At 58.2% G+C, this 27852-nt stretch overlaps 2 protein-coding genes across 5 annotated transcripts; both read right to left on the bottom strand.

Annotated features, from left to right (window-relative positions):
- FBLN7 (fibulin 7) lies at nt 1-6286 on the bottom strand. Its single transcript, XM_071738809.1, has 8 exons — nt 6152-6286; nt 4682-4841; nt 3980-4150; nt 3422-3547; nt 3202-3339; nt 2970-3107; nt 1518-1656; nt 1-1189 (listed from the first exon to the last, which is right to left on the bottom strand). The coding sequence occupies exons 1-8, from the start codon at nt 6239-6241 to the stop codon at nt 817-819; spliced, it is 1335 nt and encodes a 444-aa protein (XP_071594910.1). The 5' UTR covers nt 6242-6286; the 3' UTR covers nt 1-816.
- Nucleotides 6287-7510: 1224 nt separating this feature from the next.
- On the bottom strand, nt 7511-27685 carry MERTK (MER proto-oncogene, tyrosine kinase). Of its 4 annotated transcripts, XM_071738808.1 has the most exons (20): nt 27557-27681; nt 24814-24944; nt 23427-23772; nt 22921-23021; nt 22520-22693; nt 20681-20767; nt 19798-19913; nt 17277-17463; nt 16862-17013; nt 14255-14408; nt 13531-13684; nt 12369-12454; nt 12177-12272; nt 11761-11841; nt 11377-11469; nt 11160-11278; nt 10415-10524; nt 10116-10275; nt 9297-9433; nt 7511-8065 (listed from the first exon to the last, which is right to left on the bottom strand). In XM_071738808.1, exons 2-20 carry the CDS (start codon nt 24905-24907, stop codon nt 7576-7578), a joined length of 2937 nt encoding a protein of 978 aa, XP_071594909.1. In that variant the 5' UTR covers nt 24908-24944; nt 27557-27681; the 3' UTR covers nt 7511-7575. The 4 variants fall into 4 exon arrangements, with proteins under 4 accessions (XP_071594909.1, XP_071594908.1, XP_071594907.1 ...); XM_071738807.1 differs by lacking the exon at nt 24814-24944 and having other exon boundaries at nt 23427-23803; nt 27557-27685; XM_071738806.1 differs by lacking the exon at nt 24814-24944 and having other exon boundaries at nt 14255-14405.
- Between the last annotated feature and the right edge of the window lie 167 nt (nt 27686-27852).

The following is a 27852-nucleotide window of genomic DNA, read 5'->3' on the forward strand; positions in this document are numbered from 1 at the left end:
CGTCGTGGTTTAATTGTACTAAAGGAGAAACATGCATAACATCGGGGGGGTGCGGATAACATGCACCAGCACTGCTCCGGGAGGAGGTTCCGAGGGGGAAGGGCAGGGGCCTGGGGGGTCTCCACCCCCCACCCCACGGCACACGTCCCCTCCACTCAACCCACCCGAGCTCTTCCCAGCGCTGCTCCCACTCCTCCAGCTCCCTCGGCGCCAGCACCGGGAGCAGCCAGAGCCTTCCCCGCGGGGACGGAGCTGGAGCAGGGGGCAGCCCCCGCCCCTTCGTCTGCTCCTTCACCCTGCAGCAAGGTCCTGCTCAGCAGGGAGGGCACCCAGAGCCAGCCAGGGCTCCGAGGGATGGGTGCTGAGGGTTTTTTTCCAGGCCTGGTCAGTCCCAAGGGCTTTTTCTCAGCATCCCACGGGGAGCAGGGCTAGTACAAAGCAAGCTGGGGCCAGTGAGGAGGAGGAGGAGGAGGAAGGCAGTGGCCATCGAGAGCCTTCCCTCCTCCTGCATGCACCACCTCAACTTCCTCAAGACAAAAGGGAATTCAGGATTCCAGCCTGTGAGGCCCCCGGGCTGCAGGACCTCACCCTTCCTGAGCCTCGGGGGGAAGAGGATGCTCTGCACCCCGGTTCTTTTGCACCTCATTTGCCTTTTTTTTTTTTTTTTTTTTTTTTTTTTGTGTTGCTCCCCAGGGTGTAAAAGCCACCCGGAGGTGGAGGGGAGGATGCACACCCCGCACCATCACACCGGGGCTTGGCAGCGCTGCCGGATGGGGCAGGGGAATCCCGGCCACCCCCTGCCCTGCCCCCTTCCCCTTAAAACTCGTATGCGGAGACGAAGAGGGTGATTTTGGAGAGGTGCTTGGCTTGGAAGACGCGATCCAGGTACTCGGACATGTCCACATCCAGCTGGATGGTCTGGGGCCCCTGGAGGCTCTGCACCAGGATGAGCTCTCCGGTCTGGCGGTCGGAGCGCTGCATGACGAAGTGTCCGCGGCTCTTACCCCCCAGGATACCGAACCGGAGGCTGTCGGGCCCGGCCCGGCCCGGTGCCGCCGCCGTGGCCATGCGGAAGAGAGGGGTGGGTGTCAGGAGGTTGGAGGGCAAGGGGAGGTAGTGGAAGGAGATGGTTTTGGGGGCTTGGTGGCACGACCGGCTCTCCATGGGGCAGGGGTTGCGCTCGCACTGGCTGCAAGGGAGAGAAAAGATGGAGAGGGGAGGAGGTTCCCCCCCTACACACACCTTGGGGGCACCAACTGGTTTGGGGGACACAGTTTGGGCTCTTCCCCCCCAAAAAAAAACCAAAAACCCAAACAAAAAAACCCATCTCCATGGGGCAGGGGTTGTGCTTGCACTGGCTGCAAGGGAGAGAAAAGATGGAGAGGGGAGGAGGTTCCCCCCCTCCCTCCCCACACACACACCTTGGGGGCACCAGCTGGCTTGGGGGACACAGTTTGGGCTCTTCCCCCCAAAAAAACCCAAACAAAAAACCCCAAAGCAGGTTCTGCACCACTTACAAGGGGGAGGTTTTGACGTAGGTGACGTTCCCGGCGGGCTGGGGGCACTGGGGGCTGACACACTGGAAACCCCCCCCCGTGTTGATGCAGGAGGTCCCCACACTGCAGTTGTGCTGGGACAGGGAGCACTCGTCAATGTCTGCAAAACAAGGACACACACACAGGCTCACTGGAGACCCCAAACTGCCCCCCCCGGGGCCTTGCTTTGGGTGGAAAACAGGCAAAAGGGGCAGCTGGTTCTCCTGCCTTTCCTGCTCACTTCCTGGGAAGCAGCAGCTCCCTGGGTTCACCAGACACCCAGGTCACCACCCAGACACCCAGCAAGCAAGCCAGGAGCTGGGGGTGCAGGGATTTGCTGGCAGCACTAGCGAGGTCCTGTGAAAGGCACGGAAATTATGGGGGGGAAAGGAGAAAACTTCAGGTTTCTCACCCTGAGCTGCAAAAATCAACACTTTGCAGCATCAAAAAAATATCCCTGTTTTGCAGGAGGAGAGTTTCATAGGAACTGTCCTGGCCACCCACCATCCCAAGCTGCTCCTCTGTTTTAGGAGGAGAAAGCTGCTGGCCCCTTGCTGCCTGGTTCTTGCTTTTTAATGCTTTTTTGTCTTTCTTCTCAGGGACGTCCCATTCACGGGGGGCTCCTGCACTCTTTCCATAGTATCACAGACTCTCTGAGCTTGGAAAAGCCCTTTAAGATCATCAGGTCCCACCAAACCAACACCACCACACCTTCCAGGCCATGTCCCCAAGTGCCATGTTTAATGAACACCTCCAGGGTTGGTGGCCCCACCACTGCCCTGGGCACCTGTCCCAAAGCTTCACCACTCTTCCAGTAAGGAAATTTCTCCTGATATCCTATTTTCCTATCCTAATACTCTCATTTCTCCTAATACCCTGATTTTCTATCCTAATATCCTATCCTAATACCCTAATATCCTATCCTAATACCCTAATTTCTCCTAATACCCTAATATGCTCTTCTCAGTGATGACCAGTGATGGGCCAAGGGGTAGTGGGTGCAAGGTAGAGCAGAGGAGGTTCCATGCAAACATCAGAAAAAGCTTTTTCACTGTCAGGGTGAGGGAGCTGCCCAGGGAGGTTCTGGAGTCTCCTTCTCTGGGGACATTCAGACCCCCCCTGGATGTGTTCCTGGGTGACCTGCACTGGGTGGTCCTGCTCTGGCAGGGGGGTGGGGACTGGATGATCTCTGCAGGTCCCTTCCCACCCCTAACACTGTGTGAATCTGTGAGTACCCCATTTCTGGGAGGGTGAGGAGCACCCCTGAAACCTCAGCTGTGTTCAAACCTCCACCATTTCCCCCCCTCTCCCAGCCCAACCCGGGCACCTCCCGCTGCCACCGCTGTGTGGAGGGGGGAAAAAAAAATAAATAAAAAGTGAGGGGAAAAAAGCGAAGGGGGTTGAATCCCTCCGTTTGGCAGGGCCAGCCCTCACCTTGGCAGCTCTTGCCATCCCCCAGCAGGATGTAGCCCCCGGGGCAGGCGCAGCGGAAGGAGCCGGGGAGGTTGATGCAGGAGTGGGCGCAGAGCCGGGGCCCGCCCGGCCCTTTGTAGACCTCGCACTCGTTCAGGTCTGCGAAGAGAGGTCCCGGGGAGGGGGTGCGGGGCTGGGACCACCCCTCCCCTGCACCTCCTGCCCCCCACCCCCTTCCCAGCTCGGGGCTGACCCTGGCAGAGCCCGTTGGCGGCCGTGCCGCTCATGTGGAAGCCCGGGTCGCAGCTGCAGTGCTGGGTTCGGTCCATTTGGGCGCAGCGGGGCTGGCGGCTGAAGGCCGGGTCGTCCCTGACGCTCCAAGCAGGGGGAGCTGGGGGACAGGCACGGCGGGATGAGGTTGGGAAGGAGGTGGGGTGAGAAAAAGGCGGCTGGGAGGGTCTCGGGTCACCCACCCGTCTGGGCTTGGTACTGGCAGGTGGCTCCGGTCCACTGCTGGGGACAGAGGCACTTGTAGTGGTTCAGCCCCTCCAGGCACGTCCCCCCGTTCTGGCAGGGGCTGCTCGAGCACTCGCTGATCTCTGCAACAGAAAAAATGAGCCAGACTCAAGCAGCCTCGTTTCATGGCTCTGCCCCATCCCTGGCAGGGTCTCAGCCCAGGTTGGATGGGGCTGGGAGCACCCTGGGCTGGGGGAGGTGTCCCTGCCCATGGGGTTGGGACTGGAGGAGCTTTAAGGTCCCTTCCAACCCATCCCATTTCCGATTCCATGTCACAAAGTTGGGACAGCTCAACCCAACCACAGAAGCATTGAATCACAGACTGGTTTGGGGCCTGAAAGACCATCTTCTTCCAACCTCCTGGATGGGCAGGGACACCTCCCACAGCCCAGGGTGCTCCCAGCCCCATCCCCCCTGGCTCTGAACACTGGCAGGATGGGAGCATCCACAGCTTCTCTGGGCAGCCTGGGACAGGGGCTCAGCACCCTTCTCATCCCCAGTGTCCCCAGCTGTACCTGCACATCGGGGCTCCTGCCCACTCCAGCTGCCATTGGCCTGGCAGGTCCTTGTGCTGGAGCCCAGCAGCTGGAATCCTGGCTGGCAGGTGAAGTGAACCTCGTGCTCCACCAAATATTTGCTGCCAAACTTCTTCCCATCCGCCGGGGCTTGCAGGGCAGGGCAGGAGGCTGTGAGAGCACAGGGGGGTGTGGGGGGCAGTGCCCATTTGGGGCAGTGCTGATTTGCCTTCCTGTGCCCCCAGGGCTCACCCCGTTCCTCAGTGGCCTCCTCTTCAGCTTCTTACTCTCCTCAGGTGTTGGCCTGCTGAGGTTAACCTCAAACACCCAGCCTGACAGTGGGGTGTGCACCACCAGCAAGGAGTTTGGTGGCAGTTTTGCCCAGTTTGGTGGCACTATTGCCATCCTTCTGGTGGGTTTGTTTTTGTTGGTTTTTTTTTCCAGAGACACACTTTTCCAGCCCAATCACTCCCAGTGCCTTGCCAGGAGCTCTCTGCTCCAACTCTTGAAGACTTTTTGACCCTCCCCATGCCTTCCCAGGCTGGAGAAGTGCTGGAACCCACAGCCACAAGTTGCCAACATGGATCCCTCTACCTCCATCCCTGGAGGTGCCCAAACCTCCTCCCATCCCAACCCTGAGCATCCCAGCCCAGCATCCCCCAAAGCCCTAAGAGCACCCGGAGGGACCCGGGGGGGACTCACCAGGGGGTGTCTCAGGGGTGGCTTTGGCCAGGGAGGTGTGCAGGGTGCTGAGGTGGCTCTTCATCAGGCGCAGACCCTCTGAGAAACGCATCTCCTGCCCCTTCAGCAGCTGCTGCATCTGCCGGATGGCAGCCAGGAGCTGCTGCCTGCCCGGGCAGCTCTGCAGGGACAGGGATGGGTGCTGAGACAGGGGACAGACACCCCCTCCCCATGCCAGCCCCCACCCAGCCTGCTGCTGCTGGGAGGGGGGGATGCTCCTGCAGGAGCTCTGCAGCATCAAAGATCCCCTGAGACACCTGATTTTCTATTCCCTCCCCCGTTTTCCCAGACTCAGGAGGAGTTTGTTTTGGGTTTTTTTTAGCCTGTGAGAGAAGTCCCCAGCTCAGGCATCCTCTCCTTCATCTCATCTCATCTCATCTCATCTCATCTCATCTCATCTCATCTCATCTCATCTCATCATCTCCTCATCCTCATCCTCCTCATCCTCATCTCTCCTCCTCGAGTGAGGCTGCAGCCCCTTTGCTGGCCCTGGGAGGGATGCCATGAACTCGTGCTCCATCCTTGTTGGAGCTGCAGCCCTGTCCCGCTCCCACATGACAACAGAAGAGGAAAACATCTGTCTTGTGAGTGCTGCCGGGGCCAGGAGCTGCTGGGACTCCTGCCTGCAGCCCCATGGCCACCCCCGGCCTGACTCACCCGGGAGATCGGGCACCCTCATTATGGGCTTCCTGCGGAATTGGCTTCAACTGAAGAAAAAAGAGCAGGAGCTGAGCAAAGCCGAGGAGGTTTTACAGCCCAGAGAGGAGGGGGGGGACACAGGCAGGGGCTGGGGGGGCAAGCAGAGCTGCTGGGCACTGCCCCACCTGGCTCAAGGGGTTTCCCCCCACAAACCCCGCTGTGCTGAGCTGCTTCTCCTTCCCCAGGTTTGCAAAGAAGAAAGAAAATCCCTGCCCGAGCAGCCTTGCTGTGTCCCGCTGCCCGCCGGGAGGTTTGGGGTTTTTTGGGGGGGTCTGAGGCTGCCGATGGGGATGAGCGGCAGCTCTGGGGTGGGGGAGAGGGAGGCAACAGCGAAGAGATGCCTGGCAGGCATCTTCAGAACCAGCTCTTTGTTAGGGCTGGGTTTAATTCGGGAGCTCCGGGCGGGATGCTGCTCCGGAGCGAACCCTTCCCCTCCCCTCAAAAAGGAAACAAACAAACCGAGAAAAAAAAAAGAAAAAACCGTGAGGAATCCTTCCCCCCCCCCCCGTTGTGGAAGTGGTGACTTCAGGTGTGTGTGCGTGGGGGGAAGGTTGGGAAGAAGGCGAAATAAAGACCCCAGAGCAGCAGTTCCCAGTTTAACCCCGGTGTCACCTCCCCCGGCGCTGCCCACCTGCTTGCTGGGGCTGAGCACCCCGGAGAGGGGGGGGGGAGAGGAGACCCCCCCAGCCCCCAAAGCCCCTGGGAGAGGTGTGGGTGTGTGTCCCCCCTCACCTGTGGGGCCGGAGCCGCGGGGAGCAGCAGCAGCAGGAGCGGGGGCAGCAGCAGCAGCAGGAGCGGGCGGTGGTCCCGAGCCCCCGGCATGGTCCGTGGCTCCCCCGGGCTCTGCCTCCCGCCTCTCCCCGCCCCGGCCCGGCCCGACCCGGCTCGGCCCGGCCTCCCCCGCCGCCCCCGCTCCCCCCGGCTGCGGGACGGGACGGGACTCGGCGCTTCCCCGCCCCGCAGAGAGCGTTTCCCCCCCCCCCCAGTCCCCATCCCGGCCTGGGCAGGGGATGCTCCGGGCATCCCGGGGACACCGCCGGCTCCCCCCGGCACCCCCGGCAGGGCCACCAGCCCCCGGGACACGGGACCCCTCCCCAGCCCCGGCACCCCATCCCCATCCTCTGCATCCCCCCTCCAGCCTCTGCATCCCCTCCCCAGCCTCTGCACCCCCTCCCCAGCCCAGGACTCCCTCCTCACCTTTACATCCCCTTCCTCAGCTCCCGTACCCTTTCCCCAGATCGAGACCTTCTCCACATCCTCTGCACCCCCTTTCCAGCCTCTGCACCCCCTCCTCATCTTTACGTCCCCTTCCCCAGCCTCTGCACCCTTTCCCCAGCCCTGGACCTCCCCTCCCCAACTCGCACAACTCCTCCCCAACCCCTGCACCCCCTTTCCTACTCCTGCACCCCCTCCCCATCCCCTGCACCCCCTTTCCTCTCCCCTGCACCCCCTCCCCAGCCCGTTCCTCCTCCCCAGGGGAGGTGGGAGCTGCCGGGCTGTGTGCGGGGTCCCTGCTCCACCTGCTGGGCACGGCTGTAGAGCAGCCCCGGCCACGGACAGAGCAGAAATCCCCTTAAAAAAGATAGAAAAAAACCCAAACCGACAAAGAAGGGCCCGGATACCGCAGGGTGGCTCCGTTCCACCCTACAGGCTCCTCTTTTCCCGTGGTTCCAGCAGGACCGATGGTTACCTCAGTCTCTGGGAGAAGGGGATTTGGAGGCACCCACTGCTGCCCTTCAGGCTCTGCTCAGCAGTTCCCAGGGGGTGTCCCATGGTGAGAAACCCCCCCGGGGGCTGGGCGGCCCAGAGAACCCATCGGGCTCCCCAGCCCAACAAATGGGGAGAAAAGGGGAGAAAAAAAAAGGCTGGGAGGCTGATTGCACCCCGGGGTGTTGGGCTGCACCCCAGCTCTGTGTTTGGGTCTGGCTGCACCCTGGGGTGGTGCCTCTTACCTGTGAGCTGTGGGGAGTTCAAAGCCTCCCACTGCAGCAAAAATAATTCCAGCATTTAACTGCATGCCCCCCTGTGACTCCAGCCCAGGAAAGCTCCAGGGAAGGGCACAGGGACTGTGCCACGGAAATCACGCAGGAAGAAAACAAACCAGATGACTTTATTAAAATAAACCCTCTCTGTCCTTTTTTTGGGGGGGAGCCCCATTACCCCAGGCTCCCACTGTCACAGCTCAGTGACACTTCTGAGTCCTCCAGGCTGGTGTGGGAATGTGCCACCAGCGAGGTGCCAGCAGGCAAGGTGCTGGCCTGGCTCCAGGCTGAGCTCTCCCTGGTTGTCCCCATCCCCTCGGGCAGCAGTGGGACGTAGGCTTCCTCTGCTGGGCCACCAAGCTGCTCCTCCAGGACGTACCTGGTCCCCCAGGGCTGGTCCTGGTGGACATCCACAGCCACCAGAGCTGCTCGGGGGGAGCGGGGCTCAGCAATGTCCCCAGGCTCCAAATCAGAGTCTGCTTGGGGGAAGCCTGAATCCTGGGTGGAATCTGGGCTCTCCTCGGGCAGGCTGGTGTTGATGTAGATGACGTCTCCAGACCTTTTGGGCAGGTTCTCCAGCAGCTTCTCCAGGTGGACCTTCAGCTGGGAGAAGGTTGGTCGGGCGGCAGGGTCGGCCCTCCAGCAGGCAGACATCATCTCATAGCTGGGGAAGGGGAGAGAACGGGGCTGTCAGGCACCAGGGAGTGCTCTGGGGTGGAAGGGACCTCACAGATCACCCAGATCCAGCCCCCTGGGTGGGCAGGGACACCTCCCACCAGCCCAGAAAGCCCCATCCAACCTGGCACTGGGCTAGGGGATGTAGAGGGGGGGTAATTCCCTGCTTCTCTCCAAACCAGGCAAGCCAGGGGGCACCCAGTGCTTCCCTTGTCCTTCCCACTGGATCCAGGGGAATGCCCAGTGCCCTCTTCCTTCAGGGACAGGCACTGGAGAGGGGCCTTGCAGGAGCTGCTGTGCCACTGAGCAGCTTCACCACTTGGAGGGGGTTTGTATTTGCAGCTCTTTGCCATGGGGGGGGGGGGTGTGTGTTTAAATGTTTTCAGGTGTAACAGCACCAGAGAAAAACTCATGAAGAAAACTCAGGAGAAAAACCCCATCTGAGCTCCCCAGAAAGGCAAAATTTTGAGGTTTCCCTTTTCAGATTCACAGGGTTCAGGCACTTGGAGGGAGTTTGTGGGGCAGACAAAACCATCACCAGCCAAGACCCTTCTGGCCAAACCCACCTTCATAGCAAAACAACAAATAAACCCAGAAAAAGTCTGATTCCTTGGTGCAGAGGGACTGCCCCTGTCCCCCCAGGAGCCAGTGGGGTGACTGTGGCCCTGCCCCATGCCCCCCTTGTCCCTCAGCCCCCCTGCAGCCACCCAGGACCTGTGGTGGGATTTCTGTGTGTGCCCCTTCACCCGGGTGCAGAAGAAGCTTTGTCCTCCCTGGGTGACACAGCTCAGGGAAACAGCTCCTCAAACCTTGGGAGGTGATGGAAATATTACTGGCTTGGAAGCTTCTGTGACTCTCCCAGCTCACATTTGGTGCAGGAGCCATTACCCTGAGCAGCCACCCCTCCAGAGCCATCCTAAGCTTCACAGGGAAGAACAGGTTCAACCCTTGCCTTTTTTTTTTTTTTTTTAAATCCGCTTTTTAACTGTTGTTTCTGGGAGAAAGGGTGGGGGAGAGGCTGGGGGTGACTGCCTCTCCAGCACACCCCCATCTCACTGCTCTTGGAGAGGCAAACCAAGGCACACGTAGTGCTGAGCCACGGAGCCACAGCCCAAGCGCTTGCCCGCGTCCTTACACAAAGGACCCCCAGGAGCCCAGAGCCACAAAGCAGCCCCCAGCAAGCACCCCCGGGTCAGGGGGGAGGTGGCCACACTACTCACAGCTCATCCAAGCAGCCCTCGGGCTTCTTCAGGCGCTGCCCATGCAGGAGGTACTCATAGATCTCGTGGTTCTGCACCCCTGGGTACGGCGTCATCCCCCGCGTGGAGATCTCCCACATGGTGACCCCGAATGCCCACTGCAGGGACAAAGCAGAGAGGACGTTTTCCAGGAGGGATGAATGAGGCTGTTGATGGGGAAAGGTCACTGCCCAGTGCCTCGCACAATGCAGGGAGCTGTGGCTCCAGCCCTGCTCCCTCCCCAAAGCTGGAAACGAGCGGCAGTGGCACAGAGGAGGCGAGCGGCCCACTCAAGGAGCTTATTCCAGGGTGCTGGGTGGGCAGGGAAAGGTCAGGGTGAGCCCTCACCAACAGCCTCCTGCTCCTCAGGCTTTGCTAGAGGGTACAAAACAACCAGGGCAGACAGGGAGGCTGGGGAGGGACTTTGGACAGGGGAAGGGAGTGATAGGATAAGGGATGAAGGGATTAAGGATATGATAAGGATTGCTTTAAACTGAAAGAGGGGAGAGTTAGTTTGGACATGAGGAAGAAATTCTTTGGTGTGAGGGTGCTGAGCTCCTGGTTGCCCAAGGAATTTGTGGCTTCCCCATCCCTGGCAGGGTCTCAGCCCAGGTTGGATGGGGCTGGGAGCACCCTGGGCTGGGGGAGGTGTCCCTGCCCATGGGGTTGGGACTGGAGGAGCTTTAAGGTCCCTTCCAACCCATCCCATTTCTGATTCCATGTAACAAAGTTGGGACAGCTCAGCCCAGGGATGGGTGCCCAGCTCTCCTGACACCTCCCTGCCCATCCCTGGGCACCTACCACATCACTCTTGGTGGTGTAGACCCTGTCAGCCAGGGACTCCAGGGCGATCCACTTGACGGGCATCTTGGCGATCCGTCCCTGCCGGTAGTAATCCCCGCTGTAGATCTTCTTGGAGAGCCCAAAGTCAGCCACACACACGGTCATGTCATCCCTCAGCCTGCCAGGGGACAAGGCAGAGTCAGTGGGGCCACCTCTGAAGCAGAAAGCTGAGGCTGAGCTCCTGCCTGGCCTCTCTCGGCAGCCCGAGGGCGGTTCCGATGGTGCCAGGGGGGGTTCTGCCGGGAGGAGGAACTCACATGCAGTTCCGAGCTGCCAAATCCCTGTGCAGGAAGTGCCTGCTGCTCAGGTACTCCATCCCCAGGGCAATGTCCACCATGAACTTCACCAGGGTCTGCAGGGGCACAAACTGGGGAGGGAAAGCCAAGGTGAGGCAGCAGAAGCCTGGATGGCCCAGTCCCTGCCCCAGCCTCCTGTCTGGTCACAGAATGGCTCTGGAGAGAAAGAGCCTGGGGTAGGGCAAGCTGAGCATGGCCCAGCCTGGGAACCAGCTGCACCAGCAAGAGAAACCCCTGCTCCCCTTCAGCTGGGTGCTAGAGGAAAGTTCTTCACTGGAGGGGAAATTACACCCTGACCCGGGGAGGTGGCTGAACCAGCAGCCCTGGGGGTGTTGGGCAGAGCTGGGTTAAGGGTTGGACCTGATGATCTTAAAGCTCTTTTCCAAGCAGAACAGCTCTGGTTCTGTGAGGCCAGGTCCAGATGCTGTGTCCCATCTAGGGCTCCGTGTTGGAGCAAGCCCAGAGGAGGCCATGAGATGGGGCTGAAGAGATGTGTGCAGGGAGGAGCTGGGATTATTGGGTTTGCTCAGAAAGCAAGGAGAGAATCCCAGGGCTGGATCCCACCACTGCCTCCAGGCAGAGGCAGGGAGCAGGACTACAGCCAAGAACCCTTGATGTTCTTGAGAAATCAAGGCAGGTTGATCCCCCAAAGAGGCATCACCCCCCTGACAGACAGAGGGGTCACAGGACTCTCTGTGCTCAGTACCTGGGGGGCCATCTCCAGGCGGGAGCGGAGCAGGAAGCTGTGGAGGTCCCCGTACTTCATGAAGGGCAGAATCACCATGGGCTTGGGGACCTGCTGGGAGCTCAGCTCAATGCACACACCTGGAAAACACAGGGAGCTTGCACAAGGCCCCACAGTCCCCTGTGGGATCTGAGGGGTCCCAAATCCCAGCTGGAGGATGGGGGGTGACAGTCCCTACCGAGGAGCTTGATGACATTGGGGTGGTTGAAGTCCTTCATGCAGGCTGCTTCACTGAGGAACTCCTCTATCTCCCTTTGGGAAAAGTTATCCACTGGGAAGCAGAGGAGAAGGAGAAGGTTTAAAACCCTGAGAGCTTTAATCCCCCCCAAGTTCCCCCTTCTCAGCAGAGCTCCTGTGTGGGGCAGGGGAAGGGAGCACTGGTGTCTCTGCCATCCCTGCTGCTCAGGCTCCTGACTGGCACCAGGAGCTGTGCCAGAGGGACCAGCACCCCCACAGGATGGTGCCAGGGAGCAGAGAGCACCTCCTGGGATGGGCAGCAGGAGCACCAGCACCCACTGGGATAAACAGCACCGAGCTCTGCCAGGCCAGGGGGATGACTTACACTTCATGGTCTTCACAGCCACCTTCTGTGGGGTGCCCTCGGGCTGGCTGAGGTGCCCCTCCATCACTGACCCAAACTCCCCTGCACCATGGGAAAGAAGCCAGAGCTTGATCCATAGCCTGAAGCACCTCCTCCAGGACACCACTGCCTCCCTCGAGTTCTGAAATGCTCCAAGAGCCAGAGCCCATCCCCAGAGGCCACAAAGCTCCTGTCTCACCAGTGGCAGGAGGAGGACACGAACCCAGGGGTCCTGCACTTGGTCATCCTGCCCCACCCTCCCCCACATCCCTGGGCCTGGAGCTGGGCAATGAACATAGGTCAAGGATCACCCAGTCCAACCTTTCCAGGTGGGAACACAGTTTAGATGAGATGATGGCACTTTAGGTGAAGCCCCTAGGTCCACCCCCAGCACTCACCCTCTCCCAGGACCTTCCCCAGGCAGAGGGCATTTCTGTCCACCACCACGTCCTGCAGCTTCTGCTGGAGCTCAGTGCTGACACCCAGGCTGCCCACTGTGGGGGAGAGGAACAGGAGCTGAGGTCCCCTCCATGCTGCAGGCACACGGATGCCACAATCCCCCCAAGTCCCTCCCTGCAGAGGGCTCTTACAGCTCAGCTCCAGGGCTCTCCTGCAGTAGGACTTCTTGGCTCTGTAGTTCACCACCAGCTCCAAGTCATCCCTGCTGAAAGCATTCCTGGGGGGAGAGAAACAGGGAGCTGCAGGGAACCTGAGGAAGGAGCTGTGGATGCAGGGACGTGGGAATGCACGTGCACCCTTGGCTTCTTCATTTCCCTCTGCCTGGACCTGGGCCAAGGCTTACAAACAACAAAAAAACCAAACCAGGCACTGGATAAACAAGGGTGATCTGTCCTGGAGTGAGTCACAGAGGGGTCTTGGGAAGGAAATGGGATATTCATTTCCTAATTGGAGAGCAGGCACAGAGCTGCTGCCTCCTGGGAAGAAAGGGACCCTTGGGTACCACCAGCTGCCAAACTGGGATGGGGGTGATGCCATGGGGGGTCTGGCTAGGTGGGAGTCCTTCACCAGCTCAACAAACCCCTCTCACTGACATGGGGCCCATCTAGAGGGGTTAATTAAACCCCACCTTGGTGCTGGAGAGCCAAGGGACAGGAGTTGGAAGCAAAGCTGCTGGGAGCAGGGCTGGGAGCAGAGCTGGGAGCAGGGATGGGAGAAGGGATGGGAGAAGGGATGGGAGAAGGGATGGGAGAAGGGATGGGAGCAGGGATGGGAGCAGGGCTGCCTGACACAAAGGGCAGCAAAGGGCAGCTCAGTACCCCTGGGAGGTCACAGGGTGGCTGAGCTGGTTTGTTGTGGCAGAAAACAGCCCTTTGGCCACACCACCAAACCCATGGGAGGGCTGGTGCCACACTTGGCCGTGGCAGATCCAAGATGTAGGGGGGTTGGGGGAGTTTTTCCAGGCCACAGGACACCATCAGCATCTCTGCTCTGTCACCTCCGTGTCAAAATGCCACCTAACACATTGCACAAAGTTTGCTTCCTGTTCCAGGCTGTGAGTGAAAGGTGAAGTGCTGGGCTAGGAGAGGAGGGGGAGCACCTCACTGTGGTCAAAATACACGCAGAGCCTCACTTTGGGTAAGAATAAAATAAAAGCCATTTTGGGACATGAGGTCAGAAACCTCCTCCCCACCTGGTGTGGGCTGCTGGGCACCCCCCTGCCTGCCCCTGCCCCCCAGCCTGCCACCTGCCCAGCTCCAGGCACCTTCCCAGCCTGTTTCCCTGCCAGCTTACCCATACTTGGTTTCCACACATCTCTTCTGGACGAGCACAGTGAGGCACAGGACCAGCCCCACGGCGATGGTGCCGCAGATGAAGCCCAGGGCCACGACAAAGGAGTCGGCGTTCCCTGGGGCTGGAGTTGAAGAGGTGGCTGAGGTGATGGACCCTGAGGAGACAGAACATTAATGGACCAGTCCCTGCTGCACCCAGGCACTGTAGAATTATGGACTGGGTTGGGATGGAGGGGCCTTAAAGCTCCTCCAGTCCCAACCCCATGGGCAGGGACACCTCCCCCAGCCCAGGGTGCTCCCAGCCCCATCCAACCTGGGCTGAGACCCTGCCAGGGATGGGGCAGCCACAGCTTCCCTGGGCAACCAGGAGCTCAGCACTCTGACACCAAAGAATTTCTTCCTAAAATCTCATCTAAGTCTCCCATCCTCCAGTTTAAAGCTCAGGGGTAGGATCAGTGGAGGATTTCCCAGGGGCTGAAACCAAACCCAGGAAAGCCCAAAGGGTTCCATGGGAGAAGAGGGCATGAGGACCAAGGCTGGACATGTGGAGAGCAAGTGTCTCCTGGCTGGAGGTCCCAGATCCTTGGCTGACAGCCTGGCCAATGGGCAAAGCACCTGAAGGTGGATGGGGGGATGGCAAATGGCCTTGGCCAGGCCAGGAGAGCTTCTCTGGGTGCTTCCCCATCACCCACCCCACCTCCAGGGCAGGAGCTGCATCTCCTTACCACCATCTGGGATGAAGATCTTCACTGGGCTGCTGAAAGGTCCCACTCCCCCCTTGGTGACAGCAGCCACCCGGATGGAGCAGGTGGCATTGGTGGCCACCACGGGCAGGATGGCCCCGCTGGCATTGTGCTGAGCTTCAGTGGAGAGGTTCTGCTGGAGAGAGAGGAAGGGCAGGAATGCCTCAGCTGGAGGAGACAGACCCTGTGGTGGGAGGGAAACCTGGAGATGCCTTGGGAACTGTCCCCTTGGCCAACCTTTTGCCTCACTCTGACTCCAGGAGCCCTGAGGAAAGGCAGCCCCAAGCTCCAAGGAGGAGGAGAAGGAGAAGAGCCCTGCCTGAAGGGCTGGATGGGGCCAGGGAAGGGGCTGAGCAGCCCTTCCCCTGCAGACCCACTGCCAGCCAGCCCAGGAGGGAGGAACACACCCGAGAAGTTTCTCCTCATGTTGAGCTGGAACTTCCCATGTTCTGGTTTCAACCCATTTTTCCTATTCCTGGGCACCCCAGAACAGAGATTGTCCCCTTCCTCTTGCCCCCCAGCCCTCAGCTATTGATGGACATTCAGAGATCCCCTCTCAGCCTTCTCTTCTCCAGGCTGAACACCCCCAGGTCCCTCAGCCTTTCTCCAGAGGACTCTTTTCCCTGCAAATTCCATCTTTCCTTGGTCTGCTCCAGCTAAGAAAGAGCAGCTGAGCTCCAGCTGCAAACCAGTGGCATCCCAACCATCAGGAGGGGTGCTGAGGGCAGCTCCTTACCCCAGCCCAGCATCCCCAGGCTGAGCAAAAAGCAGGAGCTGAGGTGGGGTCAGTGGGCAAGGGGGGGACACCTGAGCTGCTCCACTTTCTGCTCCGAGCCTCCCATCCTTCAGCAGAAACACAAAGCAGAGCACTGGGCCCTTTTGGGATGGGCAAGAGCTGTGCTGGGTCACCTGAGGACAGGCTGGTGTCAAACAGACCATGGGGAGGGGGAGAGCCCACAGCCTCCCCAGCAGGACACAAAGTGGATGGCTTGGGGCTTTTTTGAGGAGTTTTGTGGTAGCTGAGGAATTCCTTCACGTCCCAGCTCCAGCTGCCTTGAATCAAACAGCAACTGCTGGTTTAAGGATAAAAATAAAACTTCTTTTGTTTTTGTTTTTTAGAAGTGTTTTGACATAGTGGGAGAAGTGGTGGTGGTGAAGGAGCCTGCAGGTGGCCCTGCTGACACAGGAATACAGGGTCCCCCCCCTTATTGTGCTGGGACTGTAAAACAGAGGGTTATTTTGGTCCTGATTCTGCAACAACCCATAGGAAAGATGTGCTGAGCCCTGCCCTGGGCTCTGACCCACAGTTTCACCTCCCACAGAACCTGGAGGCTGAGGACAGAAAGCAGCAGCACTCACAAGGGCTTCCTCAGCACAGCTCCTTCCCACTCAGCTCCCCCCCTCCTACAGAGGATTTTTGGAGCCTCCTGAAAGTCAGTTTGAAGGAGAACAGCTCTAGCCCAGGAACCCAAGCAGAAAATTCACCCCTTAAGCATTTGACTGGGGAAGATTTATGAAAAAAACAACAACAACAACAACAACAAGTCTCCCAGGGTTTAAAGAGCAAGTCCTGGTTTAGGTTGGTTTGTTGTTTTTTTTTGCTTTCTGCTTGAGAAACAACAAATATGTCAGCATTTTTTTTTTTGTGCTAGTCACAAGACCACAATGCTGTTTCCCTGACTTCATTTGGTCTGGATCTATACGTGCCCTTTTTCAGAGGTGCAAAAGGAGAACAGAAAATGCAGCATCCTACAGAAAAAAATAGGGTGTGAGTCACTTCTTCCAGCCTGGGCTCAGGCTGTCTGTGCCTCTCCGTGCTCCCAGCCTGGGACAGAGGAAAAGCCAAACCACAGGGCAGAGGCAACAGCTGGACACATCTGCAGAAGGATCCAGAGGCTCCTGGCAGAGGCTAGAGGGGATGTTCCTTTGCCCAGGAGCTGAGCCAGGTCAGGCCAACCTCTCCCTAGCAAATTCCTGAAGGTTGCTTCCCCAGTCCTGGGAGAGGCAGGGAAAGTTGTGCCAGGTGACCTCATACACTCATGGACAGGGCCCTGGGCACCAGGAATGTTCCTTGAGCTGCAGAACCCTGTGCCATGGGGTTGCAGAATAAATCCCATCTGAGTGAGGAACAACTCCAGACCCAGGGAACAAATTCCCCCAAAGCCTCACCATTGACTCTGTGTCTGAAAGGGCCAAGAGGCACTGCCAAACCTTGGCTGCCACTCCAAAGGCCACACCAGGGCTTCTCACCTCTGGGAAGAGCATTTGGTTCTATTTGAGAGAGGAGGAGCTGTGGGATCAAACATCCTGTCTCCTGCAGGCAGAACTCCTGCTTCCCAGCATTAGCATGGGTTGGGTTGGAAGCACTTTTAAAGATGGTTTAGTTCCAACCATGAGTTAAATCAACACAAGCAAGAGAGAGAGACTCCTGGTGTTAAAAAAGCCCAGATGAAAGCACCAGACAGCAAACAAATGATCTCCCCAAAGAATATATGGGAGTGCCAAGACCAAACTGCACACCCCTGCTCGATGCTTGCTGGGATTTCTCCCAGGCTTTAGCCATTCTTCCCCGTTTCCCTGGTGACTTACCAGCCCCTTGGAGTTCTGCCACCTGTACCAGATGTGGTAGCCCTGCAGTTGCCCATGGATCCTCTCCAGGGGGGGCTTCACCCATCGGATCTCCAGGGAGGAGGAGGACTCATTGAAGAGGACGGTGACGTTGAGCGGGGGGGTGCTGGGAGCTGCAGGGATGGAAGGGGATGGGAGCTGGGTGGGTGGGTGCAGGGACATGGCAGGCTGATGGAAAAGGAGCTGCAGCTCATCCTGAAAGCACAGGGCATTTCCTACAGCCTCGAACAACTCCTTTCCCTGACCAGCAGAGCCTTAAATGTCCCAGCCCCCGAGCAGCCACAGCTCTGGAGCATCCCCAGAGCCTCCTGCCCCAACCACAGCCACGCACCCCAGGCCAGGAAACCCTTCCTGGATCTGAGTGACCATTTCCTACCTCCCTCCGTGGTGCTGGCTGTTATCCAGGGGCTGAAGGCTGACCAGCCAACCTCGTTCTGGCAGGCCACACGGATGTGATAGTCCAGCATGGGCCCCAGGTGCTGGATGTGGTAGAGGTGGGGAGGCACCGAGGTGTTGAAGAGCAGAAGGGAGGAGTTGCTTCGGGGGGAGGTGGCTTCCTGCACCTTCATGGAAAAGCAGCCCAGAAACAAGGGTGAGTCAGCAGCAGCAACCCCAGGGGTGGAATTCCAGCTGGGATTTTACATCTGTCACCAGGACCCTGAGCCCCTGCAGGCTGCTCCTCTCTGCCCAGCAGACAGGACACCAAGACAGAGCTGGGAGCATGGTGGGGATGGGTGAGATCACCACTGGTGTGGGACCAGGGGAGGGAGGGAGGGATAAAGGCTCAGGGGAGACCTTAGAGTGACCATCCAGTCCAGGAAGGGGCTTACAGGAAAGCTGGGGAGGGGCTTTTCACCAGAAAGGGGTTGACAGGACAAGGGGTGATGGGTTTAGACTGAAAGAGGGGAGATTTAGGTTAGATATCAGGAAGAAATTCTTCACCATGTGGGTAGTGAGCCCCTGTGCCAGGTTTCCCAGAGAAGCTGTGGCTGCCCCATCCCTGGCAGGGTCTCAGCCCAGGCTGGATGGGGCTGGGAGCACCCTGGGCTGGGGGAGGTGTCCCTGACCATGATGATCTTTAAAGTCCCTTCCAACCCAAACCATTCTGTGATTCCACAATTTGCTGTTCCTTGTGGCACCCAATGACATTATTACCAAGCAGTGAGCCCCAAACCAAGGACAGAAAGTCATTTTTCCTGCAACACATCATTAGAGCACAGCACTTATCACCATCAGGTTTTGCAGGATTCATCACAGACCTTGTCAGAGTCCATGGTTGCATTTAGCAGCACGGGGGATTTCATCTTAATAAACCCAAGCCATGCTTCTGACACTAAGGGAAACTGCTCTCTCCAGCAGCTCAGAGGCTCCCCAAAGGGCTGCCTGGTGGGCACCCATGTAGCTGCCCCTGCAGAGAGCATCCTGCCCTGGGGAGAGCACAGGTATGGGGAGGAAAAAGAGAAGAGCAAAAACAAGAGACACCAGTGCAAGCAAGGTGGTTAACTGGGGAGACAAACCCACAGGACATGTTTCAGCAGGAGCCACAAGCAGAAGGTCGTCCAGTTCTCTCAAAAGCCTCCACACATGGTTTTGGGGTGGCAGGAGACTTGCTGAGGAACAACCACAACCTCTGGGCAGCCTAGGGTGGACAGGTGAAAGTGCCAGAGAACAGCCTTCAGCCTCAAAAAGCTGAGGAAGCCCCCACACCATCCCTGGGGGGAGGTGAGCAAGGATCAGATGAACGTGCAAACCCCTCCTGAAAGCAACACCAGCTTCCAGGCTCTCCTGAGCATCCAGCCCAGCTCAGCTGCCTCAGTCCTCAGCTTCTAGAGAGAGTCCATCAGATTGATGGTTTGTTTGGCTGTGTTTTGCCTATTTAAATCAGGCTTTTTCCGGAGTTAAAGAGGTTTCAGCAGGGCAGGAGGGCAGCAGCTTCCCTGTGCAGCCCTGGTGAGCTCAGGACTGAGTCACTCGTGGGGCCACGCTGCCCCAGAGAGGGGATTATCAAAAGGGACAGGAGCAAAAGGCCTGAGTCACTGCTGTGTTTTTGCCAGCGATCCTGTCCTGTTTTCCAGCTCCAGAGGCTGTTTCCTCATGACAGGCCATGAATGTTAACTCATAGGAAATTCCTTGGCTCTCCACCCCGCTTCCCGCGCTCCAGCTGGAAAGCAGCAGTGGATGGGGTGCTAATATTAGCTCCAGTACCTTTCCTGCCTCCTCACACTGCTTTCACTTTTACCTGGCTGCAAACATCTCCTCTCTCTCCAGGCATCACCTCAGCCTGAGCAGGGATTAAGTGGTGTAAAGACTTTCCCCAGCAGAGAGGCAATGGGCTTGAGCTGGGAAACCCAGAGGTGTCCAGCAGCAAGGGGAGGTGGGAACTGCTGGCAGGGCTGTACCTGTGGAGAACCCCAGACTGGGGTGGGCTGGAAGGGACCTTAAAACTCATCCAATCCCAACCCCATGGGCAGGGACACCTCCCCCAGCCCAGGGTGCTCCAAGCCCCATCCAACCTGGGCTGAGACCCTGCCAGGGATGGGGCAGCCACAGCTTCTCTGGGAAACCTGGGCCAAAGTTTCCCCAGAGGGAGTTTCTTCCTAACATCTAACCAGAATGTACCCTCTCCCAGGGTACAGACAGCATTCCCTGGCTTGTCCTGGAGGGAGGCAAACCCTCAGCTCCTTCCCAGTGCTTGCAAGAACTGGAGAGCTGAAAGAAACCTCCACCTCCAAAGCCCAGCAGGAAGGCTGCTTGGTGAGCAGACCCCACCAAGCTGCTCTCCAGCAGCATCTTCCAAGCCTCCTGTCCACCTCAGGAGTATCCAGGGACCCTGCCTGCTGCCTCGGAGCATCCATGCAAGGGGGAATTGCAGAGCAAAGAGGGGTTATGGATGTTACCTGGACACTGCAGCTGTTGAGGGCAGAGAAGGCATCAAAGCCTGGCACCCAGGAGATGAGGATCCCATGGGCTGTTCTGTTGAGGACATGCACACTGGCAGGAGCAGCTGGCATTCCTGCAGGGAAAAGCCAAGGAGGGATAACAGAAAGGTGGCAGGGCTGCTGTGCCCCAGGCAGCTCCTGGGACTCAGTCTGACTGCAGGTCCATCCCAGGAACTGCCCTGGTTACAGCCAGGGAACCTCAGGTGTTTCAGACCACTGGACAGGGAAGCAGAAAAAAAAAAAGGCACCTGCAGGAATGTTTTGGCCATGCTCTGTATTTGTGAGCTCTCTGGGCTGCCCAGAGGCAGTGACATATTTTGGGGAACACCTTCCTCATATTGCTGGAGTAGCTCCTGCCAGGAATGTGCAGAATTTCCACCACTTCCTATGGAAAATTCTGAGCACCACCCTGGTTGTGAAGGAAGGAAAAGAGTGATACAGCCCTTCCTAACCCTGCTGACTGCTCTGCTTTCAAATGTGCTTTTTGGTGCTTCCTCCCACGACACTGAAATGGGGATGACAGAACCCTGCTACTACTTCCATCCCACCTGATTGTAAGTATTGGTGTAAAAGGGAGGGAAATGAGTCTGGGAGTACCAAAAATACCTCCTCCAGCTCAAGCAGAATGAGTTGCTGGGAAGGGTGAACACTGCCCAGGGAGGTGGTGGAGTCCCCATCCCTGGAGGTGTTTAAGATGTGTTTAGCTGTGGTGCTTCAGGAGATGGTTCAGAGGTGGATGGACTGTGGCTGGATTTGATGACCTGGATTCCCTGAGATCAGGGCAGCTCCTGCTGGGACACCTGGAGCTGCCAGGCACAGGGAGCATCACACTGGCACTCACCTTTCACATTGACCAGCCCTGGGTTGGAGGCAGTCAGCCCTTTCCTGTTGTGAGCCTCACAGCTGAACAGTGTTGCTTCACTCAGACCTGCCAGGGGAAGAACAGGGATTTGTTCACTGCCCCAAACCCCCAAACCCCCCAGACCCCACTGCCCCCCCACCTGCTGCTCACACAAACCCCTTGGAGATGCCTTTCTCATGCCCTTGCTTTATTTTTGCCCCACAGAACACCCCTTCTTTTGTCCTCATGGCTTTCCACAGTGACATTTCTGCTCTGCCAGCCTTGGGGGTCCCCCCCTGGTGCAGCCCCCCCTGTTCCCAGGCTGTGAGCACGTGTGTGCCACCAGCACCCAGCCAGGACCCCACGTTGCACAACCTCCTGAGCATTTCTCCTTCAAAAAGGGAAAAGGCTGAAAGCAGAAGAGCCCAACACCCCCACAGCTGGGCTCAGATGACTTCTTCTTGCTCTCTGGAGATTGCTGAAACCTCCCAGCTGATGGTGGAGAGCAGCAGCTTGTGAGGGCCACTGGAAACACCGGGGTGCAGAGGGCTGCCCAGGGGTGCCAGGGAGATGGCTCTGGGCAGCAGCACTGCTCAGGGTGATGGAACCAGGGGTTTGCTTCCTCCTGGATGTCACCTGGTGCTGGTGCTGAGCAAAGGGCTGGCCATGCTGAGCAGTGGCTCAGGCTGGGGCCGCAGGGCCAGGAGGGGAAACTGCTGAAATGACCCGAGGTAGCCTGTGCCAGCTGGATGCAGGAAGATCCAGGAGGAATGAGTCACTTCTGCTGCCTTTCACTGCCTTGTAAAGCCTTCCTCTGGAGGCACTGCCAGCCTGGCTGCTAATGAGCTGCTGCCCTTCCCCTCCTCACCAGGGCCAGAAATCTCTCCTCTCTTTTGCTTCTGCAGCAAAACCACCCCGGGGCTGGTGTTATGTGGAGGATTTTTCTCCATCCTGTGCTCCACCAGGATGCCATGGAGACACTGCAGGGGCCAACCCAAGGTCTTCTGGAGACACTAAGAGGGGACCACCAGCCCAGCATCCCTCCAGAGCAGCCACAGGCTGGAGGGAAAACCTGCTTCTTGCTTAGGAGAGAGCAGGATGAGTGCCCTGCCTTTTTCCAGGAAAGAATTTCTGGCAGCAGGAAGAGGGGGTGGGATGGGGCTTCCTGCCCCCTGATCACCCCTGCAGAGGTTCCCAGAGCTGCTGAGCTGAGCTGAGCTGAGCTGAGCTGAGCTGAGCTGAGCTGAGCTGAGCTGAGCTGAGCTGAGCTGCTGGGCAGAGCTGTGCTCCCAGCACACGAGGGGAGCAGCAGACTGGTACCTCAGGGGCTCTTCTTTTGCAAAGCTGGATCCCCCCTGTCCCACCAGACATGATCTGGGGGCCATGTTTTGTGCCAGACCTCCTGGAAATGTGTCTGAGGTGTCCTGCCAAGCCCCAGCAGTGCACACAGATGAAGGTGAAGGTGAAGGTGAAGGTGAAGATGAAGATGAAGATGAAGATGAAGATGAAGATGAAGATGAAGATGAAGATGAAGATGAAGATGAAGATGAAGATAAAGATGAAGATAAAGATGAAGATAAAGACAAAGATAAAGATAGATAAAGGTAAAGATAAAGGTAAAGGTAAAGATAAAGATAAAGATAAAGATAAAGATAAAGATAAAGATAAAGATAAGATAAAGATAAAGATGGAGTGTGACGGCCTGGTGATGGTGCACAGGGACACGACAGGAGGTGTGAGGCCAAGGGGATGGGCTGCGAGGTGCCACAGGACACCTTCCCACCCTGGTAGCCAGACCAAGGTGTCCCCAGTGGCCGTGGCAAGGTGTGCCTGGCTCACCTGGCACAGTCAGGACTGATGGGGAGATGTGGGGCTTCTCATTGACCCGGACATTGTTCCGGAACCAGTAGATCTCCACTGGCTCTGGGGGGCCCACGGCTTGGCACGTCAGGTTGAAGGGACTGTTCCTGGTGACATTCAGCTTCTCGGGCTGGTGGATGAAGTGTGGGAGCCCTGCGGGGACACAAGGAGAGAAGTAAGGGATCCAGAGAGCTCAATGACACAGCCAGCAACCCCAACAACCCCAAACTCTCCTGCCAGCTCTGGCAAGGAGCCCCTTCCCGTCCAGGAGCCCCGTTTCTGGGGGACATCTCCCAGGTCAGGGTGCCCAGGCTGTCTCTCAGCCAGGGCACAGTGTTCCACCCCTCCAGCACGTCCAGCCCAGTGCCCCTGCAGCTCACCTTCCAGCTGCACCGAGATGGGGTCTGACACCACCTCCATGCCAGAGATGTTGAGTTTGCAGACGTAGGAGCCGTTATCCGAGCGCTGGGCGGCAAGGATGCTGCCAGAGAGAAGGGACACATGTCACCTCTGGGTGGCCCTGCACCCAGCCCCCCCCAGGGGAGTCACAGGGTGTTAGGTTGGAAGAGACCTCCAGGATCACCCAGCCCAACCTTGGGCCAACACCATCACCAACTGCTAACCCATGTCCTTAAGCACCAGGTCCAGATGCCTTTTCAATGCCCCCAGGGATGGAGACTCCACCACTGTCCCGGGCCATCCCAGTGCCAGGAGGACACTGCCAGCCTGGGGTGAGTCCCAACCACCCCGCAGCACACACCGAGCAGAGCCGAGCTTGCCAAGCCAGGCTGGAGGGGCTAGGGAGCATTGTCCTCTTGTAGTCCCAACCTCAAGCCTCTTCCAGCCACGGGGACACAGCTCCAGGAGGGATGGTGACCCCAGTTACCTGAAGGTGGAGGTCATTGCCACCTCCTCCTCATCAGAGATCTCGAAGTGGCTGGTGGCGATGCGGTCCAGGGCCTGGAGCTCCCTCCCATCCTTCCAGAGGGAGATGCCCGGGGTGTCTGGCCTCAGCAGCACCTCAGGGACTTTGATGGAGCAATTAAAGGTGACGTCCTTGTGCTCGTTGATCACGATGTGTGGCACCGTGGGGTTGAACTTTATCTCTCCCAGGGGGATGGGGGGGGGCTCCTCCTGGGAGCTCTGGGGAGCCCACTGGCCATCGCTGGCCACGCTGCTCTGGGGGTGGTGGGACCCTGCTGACAGCCTTACACCTTCGTTTGGGTCAGGGTCTGCAAGAGAACACATCAGGTTTGTTACCCTCTGCAAGAAAAAACATCAAGTGTGTTACCCCCGGCAAGAGAACACATCAGGTTTGTTACCCCTCAAGAAAAAACATCAGATTTTTACTCCCTGCAAGAAAAAAAATCAGATTTGTTACCCCCTGCAAGAGAACACATCAGATTTGTTACCCCCAGGCAGCACTGGGCCACCCCCTCCCCAAACCCCTGCCCACTGCTTCGCTTCAAAATTAAAGGCAGCTCCTGTGCAGATGCTCCAAAAAGGCAAAATCTGGAGGAAACTTCTTGTGAAAGCTCTAACAGGGAATGACAGAGCCAGGGGCTGCCCCAAGACCAGGTCTGTACAAGCAGCACCTCCAAAAAAAGACTTTTTTAAATAAACCAGAGCAGCCCAGACTAAAGAAAGTGCTGGGGAGAGGCAGGAGCTATTTCTGCTGCATCACCCCCCCCTTCCCTGGGACTGAAATATAAAAGGATCCCTGGGCAGGAGGAATTTGGGACTTTACTGCAGTAAAACCCTTTTGGGGGCCTCATCTCCACCCTTTTCAGCTGAGGCAGAGCAGGAGCTTCCGGCAGGGATTTGTTGGGCTTTGGGCTCTTTGCTGGTGGCTCTGACACCTTCCCAGGCTGGGGTGAGGGAGGAGGGGATGCTCTGGGAAACAACCACAAAGGCTTTTGCTGAGCAAAATGACTCCACTGAGCTGCTTTTTGGGGGAAAACAGCTGCAGAGAGGTGAAGAAATGGCTTCAGAGAGTGTGGGGGAGCAGCCCAGCTCCTTAGTGGGGTTCTCCCCAGGTCTCTTCCCAAGCATTTTTCCCAAGGGAAGGCAATTTCCTAGCTCTGGCTGAGGGCTTATCCCTACATAACACACCCTGTCCTGCCACAGCGTTTTCCCCCTCCCTCCCCACACTTCCCCCCCCAGCTGTGGACAAGACAAAGAGCACCTCCGTGTAAAGCAATTCCTCCCCAAACAAAACTCTGTATTTTGAAGATGTAAGGTCCAGGGACTCGACCACAACTTGATGCTGTTACCAGGACATTTCCAAGCTTCCCGAGGCTTGCACAGGCACAAGGAAACCCCAGGCACAGCACTAAATCTCCTGCTGCTTTCTGGGAGCAAAGGCATGGTGCCAGGCAGGAATTTCAGCTAAATTAATCCACCCCTTCAGTGAAAAAAAACCCAAAACACGTTCCCACTCTGAAAGGTAATACAGGTAGGTAAGCATGACGTTTATATTTAAAGTGGGGAGTGGAGCTGAGTTTGTTTTGGGGCACGTCTTAGTCCTCCAACATCTAGCAACAACTTTTTTACAGCTACGTCACTACAGTTGTGAGTAATGGAGCGTGAGCCTGGTGTGCTTCCCTCAGAGCCAAGAAACACAACCTCATTTTGAGCCTGGATCGAGTCCTTTGCTAAATGCCTCCCTATTTTTAACCCTCGAGAAATGAGACTTCTGGACAGAAACTCGAGAAGGGATTTTCAAGTTCTGGTGGTGCTGAGGGAAGCGTGAGGCTCTCCCTGGCTCTCACACAAAACAATGGGTTTCCCTTTCAAGAAAAGAAACAAACAAAAAAAAAAAGACCCTAAGCTTTTCCAACCTGCTTCCTAAGCTTTATCATCCCAACACAAACAAACCCCATGTGACTGCTGCAGAACTCAGCAGACTGCCATTTACTTGCCAGCTGGGTCACCAGCTCCCAGGCAGCCAGGCAGCTCCCCCAAAAAATCATCAAATGCAAACCAGGGAGTGATCCCCAATCCTCTGCCCTCCCTGGCTCCTCCAGCAGGTTGCCCAGACTGGCTGCCTGGCACAACCCAACCTCACACAGATCTCTGTGTGCTCCATTCCTCAGCAGGGAGCCCTGGTCCTGGCTCTCTGCCTGGTCCTGGATGATTTCTGCTCCCCCCCCAGCTCGTCCTGGGCTGCTTCAGGTTAGAGGGCAAAGAGCAAAGGTGATCTTTAGCCATGCCTTATAAACTGATTAAGTGGAAAGAGGTGTTTGCTGGCCCAGGAATGAAATACTTTCCTCTCTGACTCATGTGATAACAGGAATTTTTCATATTCGGCACTGCCTTTGGGTCCCCCTTGCATCCCCAGCTGGGACATCCTCAGGGCATCTTCCAAGGGATTTACCCTCTGCTGCAGGACACCCCTTTACCTGTGCCCGGAGCCATTTGCTGGGGCTGGATCTCAAAGCCCACCCCAGAGGTGAGCCCCAAAAAGCTGGCATGGCTGCATGGGTGCCTGCCTCCCTGGAGCTGCTTCCCTTGCTCACCACAGCCTGGCCCACGGGAAAAGCTGGTGTGGGAATCAGTGAGCACAGCTCTGCTCTCCTGAAACCCCCAGGAAGGGAGGGGAGCAGCAGAGCTGAAATCCTTAGAAGCTGATCTCAGTGTGCAGCCCGGCAGGTCCTGCCCGACTTCTCTGTTACCTGAAGTTTTAACTAGGAAATCTCCACATTTTCAGAGGCAAGACTCTTAATTACAGGTGAAAATAAAAAGAGGAGCTGCACACCCCACGGCTGAAACAGCTAGAGGTGCAATCCTGGTAAGGAAGGCCTTAGGAAACACCCAGGTCTGCCAAAAAGCTCCCCAAATCCCTGGCCCTGGATTTCCCATTATTGGGAGTAATTCACCTGCTGACAGCTGCTCTCTGGCACTCGGTGAGAATACCTTTACCCCAGACAGGGGAGGGGGAACCAAGATGGGGTTTCCTCTCTCCCGTCCCCTGGGAGCTGGCAGAATGTCCCCCAGGGCCACACCAGCCTTCCAGAGAGACTCTGGAGGTTCAACCACCTCTCCTCCAAACCAGCCCGGCATTCCTGCTTCACATTCCCCTTGCTGCAGGTTCCCCTGTCAGCGCTTTTCACCCCATCCTGCCCACAGCAACCTGCTCATCCCCAGCCACACACCCACCCCGAGACCCCCCGGCACCCCTGAGCAGGGGCTCCAGCCCCCCAGCAGCTCCCAGCCTGTGACCACACAGGGGGCAGCCCCGCTGTCCCTATGCTTTACATCCAAAACCTTTTTTTGTTTGTTTCTTTTTCCCTCTCTTTGCCTGTCTTTTCCGCAGGTGGCTGAGCACGTGGAGCAGCAGCAAAGCGCCCGGAGTGACAGCACCGCAAAGCCACACAACACCGGGATTTCTCCCCGCACCGCAGCTGGACCCGGGGATAAAGCCCAGCCCCGCCAACTTCGGGTCCGTGTCGCCGTGTCCCCAGGAAGCAGCAGAAAAAAGGCGCTGGGACACGACCGTGCTCCAGAGGCAGAGCTGTGTCCCCAGGACAGCAAAATCCCTCTCTCTGGGCCGGCAGGGACGTCGTTCTGAGCCCCCTCCCCCCAAGAATTCAGCGTTGTTGGGGTCTGCGGGGCCAGAAGAGGGGTGCGGGGGTGCCCATGCAGCACCCCGGCTGCTGTTAGGGTGACACGGAGCCGCATCTGCCGTGAAACACTCCCCGGGCACACAGTCCCAGCAGGACCCTGACCCGACTCCACCGGCACCATCCCAGCCCCGGGACCTCCTATTCCGCCTCCACCGGCACCGTCCCAGCACCGGAACCCCCCGAATTCCACTCTACTGGCACCATCGCAGTCCGGGACCCCCCGAATCCCACTCCACCGGCACCATCCAAGACGGGACCCCCCGAATCCCACTCCACCGGCACCATCCAAGACGGGACCCCCCGGTTCCCACTCCACCGGCACCGTCCCAGCCCGGGACGCCCCGATCCCGCTCCCACCGGCACCACCCCATCCGGACCCCCCCGGACTCACCGGCCCCGCTGCGGGGTGGGCGCAGGGCCGCCAGCAGCGCCCAGAGCAGCGCCCACCGCCCTCCTCCCATCGCCCCCCGGCCCCGTTCCCGGGCCCCGTCCCCGCTCCGCTCCGCCGCTCCCGGGCCCCGCTCCGCCCCGCCCCGGACCCGGTCTCGTCCCGCCCCACGCTGGGGCCCCACGGGCGGGAGGCGGTGCGGGACAGCACCGGGCCCTCCCCTCCAGCCCCACCGGGCAGGTTCCAAAGGTGCCCCGGGCTCCGGTGAGACCTCGGGAGAATCACAGCCGTGTCCTGGG

The sequence above is a fragment of the Heliangelus exortis genome, chromosome 3 (genome assembly GCF_036169615.1).
Source record: "Heliangelus exortis chromosome 3, bHelExo1.hap1, whole genome shotgun sequence".
In the NCBI taxonomy this organism is placed as follows: Eukaryota; Metazoa; Chordata; class Aves; order Apodiformes; family Trochilidae; genus Heliangelus; species Heliangelus exortis.